Source organism: Notolepis coatsorum (assembly GCF_963971535.1).
Source record: "Notolepis coatsorum genome assembly, chromosome: 8".
NCBI lineage: Eukaryota > Metazoa > Chordata > Actinopteri > Aulopiformes > Paralepididae > Notolepis > Notolepis coatsorum.
Window position 1 is genome coordinate 58876054 of NC_140172.1, and position 10337 is coordinate 58886390.

Below are 10337 nucleotides of genomic sequence, written 5' to 3' on the forward strand. Positions count from 1 at the left end.
AAACCGAATATATATATTTATTGCTTGAGATCCCATGTATACTATTTGTATATCGTTTGATATCCCTTGTATATTCTTTGTACATATACACGGAATATCCCTTTAACTGGTACAGGACAGACCATAATATTCGTTCTCCTATTGGAAGCGATCCCCTAGGCGCCACGGCCATACCCCCCAATGTCTAGTTCAAAGTCACCGCCAAGGCTTGTCTCAACATGCCCAGGTTTGCGCAAGAATACGAGACAGAAATAAGGCTGGTACTAGATTGTTCACCGTACGTATAAATACGTCGCAGGTGGATACAGCAGTAGTCTTGTCTTATCCTAATACGTTCGTTCAACGTATCGTTCGTTACCCTCAAACGTTAAAGCCTTCATCACGAGTCAATGACCAAGTGAAGTGAGCAACCGTGCATCTAAATAGAGCACTTATAACCGCGTGCGAATAGGACAGTAAAAGTGTCAGAGCTTAGTGGAATAACGTCAAGTTCGACCTAGTTAATGTGAAGTACCGCGCACCGGAGAATCTACACCGGTGAATGCAGAGCCCTTTCGGCTGGATTATTGCTTTGGTCCTGTGGCTGTTGGAGCGGAGGAGAATCGTCTACACCCACTACTGTGTGGGATTTACCCGTGAGGAACATCACTCGAGCCCGTCTCTAGGAGAGGCTGGCTGGCTTTCACCTATGCTGCACGCATACTTGGATTATAGCTGCTGCTGCTGCTTTCGTCTGCTGATCAAGGGAGTAATGTACCGTAGCTGGAGCTTATTGATTCCCCGTTGATCCAGAGTCTGCATTCGAACATTCCTCTCCCCTGCTGGCCTACAACCGGAGGGACCCTACTAGTATCTCCCGCTGCCCTACTAGTGTACCATAGATATAATTCCTACGATACAGGTGGTATTCATTATCTCCTGCGTAATATTCTAATGGACTTACGCTCTTGACCTATTCATGCACATTCTTCGCCTTACAAGCGCGACTCTAAGTAAAGTAATGTAATATAATATTATTGCTGCTAATAAATATTCTTCTAAACGAGTACTTGTGTGAAACCGTGTTATTGTGGACGTGTTCATCTCATATACCTGTGTACTGTATGGCCAGTAGTAATGTACATAAGACAGTAGTGGTTTAATGATACCATACTTATTAATACAGTCAGGGAATTGTACCCCTCAGTTACAATTGGTCCTTCGAGCCGGAGGGTAATTAGCGTAATATTAATATAATATTAATATTAACATGGCCAATGATGAACACTCCACAAACGGTTCTCCTAAGCTAGATCGCCCGGAGCGCAGACGGCAGCCACCTCGTTACCTAGAGGACTACGCTGCCAGTCTACTACCTAGCTTTATACAGACGTTAAATGCGGAAAAAGCGGATAGTAAAAGTATGTCAAACCCTACCGACCAGGCGACCCCGCCAGTAGAGATCCTAGTGGGTTCTAACGTAACTGACCAAGCTCACGGGGGGGACCAGGAGGGACCTGACATGACTTTACCCCCCGCCAACGTCAACGAGGTAGTCCCCGGAGAGCTCCAGGATAAAGAAAGCCCTCCAGGGACGGAACCCGACCCACCACCAGAAGAGACGCACACCCAGGAGATGGACCTCCTCGGAGCGCGACAGGAGAACGGATCTCCAACGAGCACTGCCAGAAGCCGATCACCTCCGCCGGTGTCTTCCCCCAGCGAAGCGGACAAGATGCTGGCGCAGGCATTCATCGCCACCCTGGCAGCCTCCACCGAACGCGATAGACTTCAAGCGCAACAGACGAGCGAGCGCGAACAAGCTGCAAACCAACGAGAGCGCTTTCACGCGCAACTCCAAGCGCAAGCCCTCAGCGAGCGCGAACACGCTGCAACCGAGCGAGAGCGCTTCCAGGCGCAACAAAGGAGTGAAGACGACCGCATAAGACTGGAGACCAGACGCCTTCAGACGGAAGAGAACATTGAAAGAAGCCGCGCCGATGCACAGCACGCCGCCGCCAATGCACAGCGCGACGCCGCAAATGCACAGCTCCACGCCGCCCATGCCAGCGCCAATGCACAGCGCGACGCCGCCAATGCACAGCGCGACGCCGCCCATGCCAGCGCCCATGCCCAGCGCGAAGCAGAGCGCGACCGGCAGCAGGCGAAGATGGTAGAACAATTGATTGCCATGGCGACACCCCCTCTCTCCGCACGGAGCTCCCGGAGATCATCACGACAAGGGTCTAGGACACATTCCCCTACCCGACCAAGCGACCCGGGACCCCGCCAACAGGAGGATCCTGTCCACGTCTCCGAACCCCCTTCCCGGCCGGTCCATACGAGACCCAGCAACCGGGAAGAACCGGACCACGCCGAGAGACTGAACAGAAGACTCCAGGACCTAGCAGAGGAAGAGGAAGAGGAAGAGGAGGAATGTCAAGCCGACCAGCAGCAACGTACTCTGGACCAGGAGGCCCAGTACAGCCCCGACCAGCAGCAACGTACTCTGGACCAAGAGGCCCAGTACAGCCCAGAGGCACTGCGCTACAAACCCCCGACCCAACTCACGGGTGAGTTTGACGCACCGCCAGCCCCGAGGAACAGCACCTGGGTACCCGGCCCTTGGTACCCACCAAGTACCAGCCCAAGACGACACGTAAGAGGAGACTCGCCTAGGAGGCCTCTCCCCCAACGCTCACCGATGTGCCAGCCATCCATGGCATCGTACCTTGGCACACCGACGTTCCCGGACTTCACACACGAGAACAGAGCACAGTACACAGAGCTACGAATGTGCTTAGAGACAATGATGTCCGATGTACCAGATGAAACGTACAAGTATGCTATCCTACTCAAGCACCTGAAGGTGCCCAGAGCGCACAATATAGCGCTGGCATATTCCAACTCTACTACCCCATACACCGCGGCTCTAGTAGCCCTCGACCAACGTTATGGACGCATATGGGACTACGTGATACAGGAGATAAGAGACATTGACCGTCTCCCCCCAGCCAGAGACAACAGAGCATTAGATGACCTCTCTATCAAGGTACAGTCCCTGGTAGGGATGCTGGGGTCCCAAAAGGAAAAAGGGATATACGAACTGTACGCTAACTCTAATGTAGAGAGAATATTAGAGAAGCTCCCTCCCGCCCGACAAGAGCGTTTTCGGCGGCAGAGAGACCACCGTGACCCAGGGAGCGAAATTAACTTTTTGACTCACCGGCCAGTGGCGGGTAGATGGGAAGAGTCTACCCGCCAAGCATATTTCTTACCTGCCAAAATTTTTTTGATTAAAAAAAATATATATATATATTTTATATAATTTTTTTTTTTAATAAAATATATATTATATAATCATACTTGTAGTTGTATTATCTGCGAGACATCGCCACCACGCAATAAGTCAAAATGCTTGCTATCTGCAAACAGCTCCACTGTCTGTGTGTATACTTGAGTAGCCTCCAGCTCCAGCAAGGATTCTCCGGCCCTGCAGCTAGACCCTATATTCAGCTAGACCCTACATTCAGCATGCAAGGATTCTCCGGCGATGCAGCTGGACCCTATTTAGAACGTTACGGTTCTTTTGTCAAATCACATTCAACATGCCCTCAGCTAGAATACGCATTCAATCAATGTTATAAGACATTGATATCAGGAGCCATCTGTAGCTACTGCTAGCCCGGTAGATAACGTTAAGACAATTTAGTTTACTGGGACAGATGGATCATCTAACGTGAGCTAGCTAAGCTAGCTAACGAGGGGACGGAGGTATTATGCACTCGAGTAGACTATTGCTGGAGCATTTGTTGATATCAGCAGCTATCAGTAGCTAGCCAGCTAGATACCGTTAGACAATGCCTCGTCATGTATTAAACTAAAAGTGAATAGTTGACTGGGTCATTGTTTAAACAGTAACGTTAGTTCATGGAGGTCCGATATAGACTAGAGCAGACAGAAGTAAACAAGCCAAATGGGAGCTTCCGATTGGTCATTTGCTTTTTTTTCTCATGAAACCAGTCACGTCACTCTACTGTGATTGGACCGTTGACTTGAGTGCAATGTGGGACTTGTAGTTTTTTAACGATCTCGCGGCGGAGAAAAAAAAGACGAGCGGCTATAATCTGTACTCGCACACGAGTATCGTTATGAACTATGGTTATGAACTACACGTCTACACGCCACACGGCGGGCAGCCCTCTAAGTGTCATGCGCCAAAGGTAAAAACAGACCGCCCCTGGCGGGCGGCGGGCTTTAGTTTCGGTCCCTGCCGTGACCCCAACGGCCCAGAGGCATCCCTATTCCCTCCTAGACCTGTCTGAGTTCCTCGCCAGGGAGGTCAGCAGCTTACGACTGGACACGTTCGTATGGAGTGGACCAAGCCCAAGACCACGGGGATTAAATGATAACCGCCGGTCGGTGACCGTTATGCACCAAGCCGAATCAGTACCGCAGCACAAGAACCACAACACCCCCTCGACGAAAGAGGAGTGGAAGATTGAATGCCAGTACTGTGAAGGGGAACATCGGCTGTATCAATGCGACACTTTCGGGAAGCTGACCACGGACGAGGTGAGTCAGTGGATCAAGGACCACCGCCGCTGCTTCCGCTGCGCGCACAGCCATACGGCAGCTGAGTGCCGCTTGAAGAAGAAGTGCAGCAGGTGCGGCGGCGCCCACCTGGAGGTCCTGCATGACATCAACAGGCGTCCGCCAGGACAACAAAGTGGGCCCGTCGCGGTAATGTACCAGGCAGAGGCGGTGGCACCAGTACCAAAGATCCACCAGACCGCTCCCTACTGTCCCGACTGCTACAGCAGACACTGGGAGTCACGGTGCTACTCGGACGACCGCGAGTCGGCACCACTCCAGAAGATCCAAAGCAACCGACTAACAGGAGTGCTCCACATTGACCAGCATAGCGGGACCCCCCGAGTGCTCATCAAAGTGGTCAGAGTGCTCCTGAGCTACGAGGACAAGGTCCTGGACACTTACGCCGTCCTGGACGATGGGTCTGAAAAGACTCTCCTCCTCGCTTCCACCGCAGCCCAGTTGGGCCTGCGGGGTGCCAAAGGTACCATGACCATACGCACCATCAGAAGGGACCAGAAGACCATAAAAGGTGAAAAGGTCTCCTTCAAGATAGCAGCGGTGGACCAGCCCGAGAAGCAGTATAGTATAACCAACGTCTTCACCAGCCACGACATAGGCCTATCACAGTACACCTACCCCATCCCACAGCTGATGGCGAAGTATGTGCACCTACGTCAACTACCTATACCGCTTATCGACGGCGCCACACCGACCCTGCTCATCGGCTCCGACCACGCGGACCTCATTCTCCCAATTGAGGCGGCCCACATCGGACCCAAAGGATGCCCAGTCGCGGTTCAGACCCGACTGGGGTGGACGCTCCAGGGCCCCCTCTACGGACTTGACAGTCAACCCACGTCTACACGCTGCCTACACACAAAGGCGAGCGACACCGGCCACTCCCTCGTACAGCCCGTTGAGAGGCTATTGACATTAAGCGAGAGGCCTGTGAGAGAACCGTGGGCACAAGAGGGAGTTCGGAACTCCACCCCCCTCAGCTGCGCTCCAGACGTAGCTGACCTCGAACCCAGCACCCCAAGCGACTCCTTGATGGGGCGGCCGGAACCGGCCCCTCCTCAGACGGGGTACAGAGCAAACAAGAGACACAGACGGAGGAGGTGGAGGCGCAGCAAAGCACAGATCAAAGCAGTCTCAGGCCCGCTTCCTCCTAACCCCCCTACCATCCCTTCCAGCCCGTCAGAAGCGGGTCAAGGACGGGGACAATTTAAGAGTGGACACAGTCGTCGTGATCATAGACCAGTCACTACCCCGAGCTGCGTGGCCGGCCGGCCGCGTAAGCAAAGTGATCACTGGTGCCGACGGAAAGGTCAGAGCGGCAGAAGTGCTCGTCCAGGGGCGGACATACACCCGACCCGTGGCGAGGCTGATAGAGTTGCCAAGGCTCCCCGACTCTCCTAATGACGACCATGACCCACTGACTTTGTGAATTGCCCTACTCCTCACAACGGACATTGAGTAGTGGACAAGACGGTTAATCTGTCTCTGCTTATCTAATTAGGTGCGGACTAATTAGGAGGCGGCTGTTACAAAGGGTCAGATTAAACCGAATATATATATTTATTGCTTGAGATCCCATGTATACTATTTGTATATCGTTTGATATCCCTTGTATATTCTTTGTACATATACACGGAATATCCCTTTAACTGGTACAGGACAGACCATAATATTCGTTCTCCTATTGGAAGCGATCCCCTAGGCGCCACGGCCATACCCCCCAATGTCTAGTTCAAAGTCACCGCCAAGGCTTGTCTCAACATGCCCAGGTTTGCACAAGAATACGAGACAGAAATAAGGCTGGTACTAGATTGTTCACCGTACGTATAAATACGTTGCAGGTGGATACAGCAGTAGTCTTGTCTTATCCTAATACGTTCGTTCAACATATCGTTCGTTACCCTCAAACGTTAAAGCCTTCATCACGAGTCAACGACCAAGTGAAGTGAGCAACCGTGCATCTAAATAGAGCACTTATAACCGCGTGCGAATAGGACAGTAAAAGTGTCAGAGCTTAGTGGAATAACGTCAAGTTCGACCTAGTTAATGTGAAGTACCGCGCACCGGAGAATCTACACCGGTGAATGCAGAGCCCTTTCGGCTGGATTATTGCTTTGGTCCTGTGGCTGTTGGAGCGGAGGAGAATCGTCTACACCCACTACTGTGTGGGATTTACCCGTGAGGAACATCACTCGAGCCCGTCTCTAGGAGAGGCTGGCTGGCTTTCACCTATGCTGCACGCATACTTGGATTATAGCTGCTGCTGCTGCTTTCGTCTGCTGATCAAGGGAGTAATGTACCGTAGCTGGAGCTTATTGATTCCCCGTTGATCCAGAGTCTGCATTCGAACATTCCTCTCCCCTGCTGGCCTACAACCGGAGGGACCCTACTAGTATCTCCCGCTGCCCTACTAGTGTACCATAGATATAATTCCTACGATACAGGTGGTATTCATTATCTCCTGCGTAATATTCTAATGGACTTACGCTCTTGACCTATTCATGCACATTCTTCGCCTTACAAGCGCGACTCTAAGTAAAGTAATGTAATATAATATTATTGCTGCTAATAAATATTCTTCTAAACGAGTACTTGTGTGAAACCGTGTTATTGTGGACGTGTTCATCTCATATACCTGTGTACTGTATGGCCAGTAGTAATGTACATAAGACAGTAGTGGTTTAATGATACCATACTTATTAATACAGTCAGGGAATTGTACCCCTCAGTTACACTCAGTGTTGTGTAGCTTTAGTACAACAACAGTAACCTCCATGCTCAGCGTTGCGTGTAGCTTTAATACAACAACAGTAACCTCCATGCTCAGTGTTGTGTGTAGCTTAATACAACAACAGTAACCTCCATGCTCAGTGTTGTGTGTAGCTTTAATACAACAGTAACCTCCATGCTCACTGTTGTGTGTAGCTTTAATACAACAACAGTAACCCCCATGCTCAGTGTTGTGTGTAGCTTTAATACAACAACAGTAACCTCCATGCTCAGTGTTGTGTAGCTTTAATACAACAACAGTAACCTCCATGCTCACTGTTGCGTGTAGCTTTAATACAACAACAGTAACCTCCATGCTCAGTGTTGTGTGTAGCTTTAATACAACAACAGTAACCTCCATGCTCAGTGTTGTGTGTAGCTTTAATACAACAACAGTAACCTCCATGCTCAGTGTTGTGTGTAGCTTTAATACAACAGTAACCCCCATGCTCAGTGTTGTGTGTAGCTTTAATACAACAACAGTAACCTCCATGCTCACTGTTGTGTGTAGCTTTAATACAACAGTAACCTCCATGCTCAGTGTTGTGTGTAGCTTTAATACAACAGTAACCTCCATGCTCAGTGTTGTGTGTAGCTTTAATACAACAGTAACCTCCATGCTCAGTGTTGTGTAGCTTTAGTACAACAACAGTAACCCCCATGCTCAGTGTTGTGTGTAGCTTTAGTACAACAACAGTAACCTCCATGCTCAGTGTTGTGTGTAGCTTTAATACAACAGTAACCTCCATGCTCAGTGTTGCGTGTAGCTTTAATAAAACAACAGTAACCTCCATGCTCAGTGTTGTGTGTAGCTTTAATACAACAACAGTAACCTCCATGCTCAGTGTTGTGTGTAGCTTTAATACAACAGTAACCGCCATGCTCATTGTTGTGTGTAGCTTTAATACAACAACAGTAACCTCCATGCTCAGTGTTGCGTGTAGCTTTAATACAACAACAGTAACCTCCATGCTCAGTGTTGTGTGTAGCTTTAATACAACAGTAACCTCCATGCTCAGTGTTGTGTGTAGCTTTAATACAACAACAGTAACCTCCATGCTCAGTGTTGTGTAGCTTTAATACAACAGTAATCCCCATGCTCAGTGTTGTGTAGCTTTAGTACAACAACAGTAACCTCCATGCTCAGTGTTGTGTGTAGCTTTAATACAACAGTAACCTCCATGCTCAGTGTTGTGTAGCTTTAGTACAACAACAGTAACCTCCATGCTCAGTGTTGTGTGTAGCTTTAATACAACAGTAACCCCCATGCTCAGTGTTGTGTGTAGCTTTAATACAACAGTAACCCCCATGCTCAGTGTTGTGTGTAGCTTTAATACAACAACAGTACCCTCCATGCTCAGTGTTGTGTGTAGCTTTAATACAACAACAGTAACCTCCATGCTCAGTGTTGTGTGTAGCTTTAATACAACAGTAACCCCCATGCTCAGTGTTGTGTGTAGCTTTAATACAACAACAGTAACCCCCATGCTCAGTGTTGTGTGTAGCTTTAATACAACAACAGTAACCTCCATGCTCAGTGTTGTGTGTAGCTTTAATACAACAACAGTAACCCCCATGCTCAGTGTTGTGTGTAGCTTTAGTACTAAACCTGATATAGTGATGAGCAGGTTGAGACCCTCCAGGACGTCCATCTGCTGGAACCTACGGGAGTTGATGAGAGGGTAGACCTTGCCCTGACCGCTACGGTCCAGCAGCTTCAGACCGTTCTCTGTCCCCACCAAAAGGTTCACACCTGAGGAAAACCACACACACACTGGAAGTATTAAAAATACACCCATTAGAATTTGAGGAATTTCAGAGGTAAAAAGTATAATGGAAAGCAAAAAAAAAAAAAAAAAAAAAAGGGATAAACGAAAAACCTGCTAGGAATGAGAACATATTGAAATTCAATAAGTCGCAATACAAAAACGTGACAATATGTATCGTGAGGCGTATGTCAGCTACATTTCATTCTGCCGTAGTAGAAATAATCACACATTACATGACTCAACACTTTCACAATTCTCTCTTTTTTTTTTTTTTTTTTGCACAACTGGGTGCAATGGCCATCTTGTATGAAACTCCTCAAAATGTTGGTTGGTAGTAAACATGCGACAGACCCGAGATGGAGAAACACGGAAATAGAGAGGAACATGTTGAGACAAAAACCTGATAGAGAAAACAACAGAATAAATGACAGATGTGTGTCAGCAGTGTCTCACCCCAGAGAGCTGCACACAGGATCTCAGAGTTGAACCTCTTCTTGTACTTGCGGATTTCCGGCGTGTCGCTGTGGGGGCGAGTGTTTGTGGGGTTCACGTTCACCATGGAACCCTTCCTCACCTCCATCTTCAGCTGCTCAAACCTGGAGCCCAGGCCTGCAAGAGCAGCGGTGGAGAGGTCAGAGGTCAGGAGAGAAAGGTCAGCCCCGTCTTACACACACACAAGATGGGGTTAAGTGACGGACGTACACACTACATGACTTTAGAATTTGTCACAGCGCTGTGCTGTTCACACAACACAACTTTCTGTCTTGTAATCAGGAATCTTGAAGTTGCTGTGGTTTGCACAGTACATGACAGATCAGTGACAGGGGGTAGACATTACAAGATCTTTCACCAGGAGGAATTCAAGACAAGTCTGGTTCCGAACTACGTTTTGTCACAAAAACACACAAGAAGTGACACAGGTTTTGGTCATGGAGGTATTTGTTTTGGTCAGAGGAATACACTGGAGAAAGCACAAGGCAAGGTTCTAGCGGTTTCCCGTGCCGGAGCCGGTTCCCGAACGTAATCTCGAACCGTCCGGCACGTTCACACAGGGAATAATTGGTTCGGAACATGAAAAAAAATCGGTGCTTAGTGTTTTCTTAGAGGGCCGAACTAAAGCCTCTGTCATGTTCCGAACCAATTATTCCCGGTGTGAACGCGCTGTCTGGTTCGAGATTACGCTCAGGAACTCTCTCTCTCTCTCTC

The 10337-nt window shown here is 49.0% G+C and overlaps 1 protein-coding gene across 2 annotated transcripts in view; it reads right to left on the minus strand.

Moving 5' to 3' along the window:
• Nucleotides 1-10337, minus strand: part of mink1 (misshapen-like kinase 1) — a 255643-nt gene that overhangs the window by 39404 nt on the left and 205902 nt on the right. For both annotated transcript variants that reach the window (XM_084320845.1, XM_084320846.1), the window contains 2 exons: nt 9585-9740; nt 8972-9115 (listed from right to left, as the gene is read on the minus strand). In XM_084320845.1, the coding sequence (XP_084176971.1) occupies nt 8972-9115; nt 9585-9740 (300 nt within the window). The remainder of the gene's footprint in view (nt 1-8971; nt 9116-9584; nt 9741-10337) is intronic.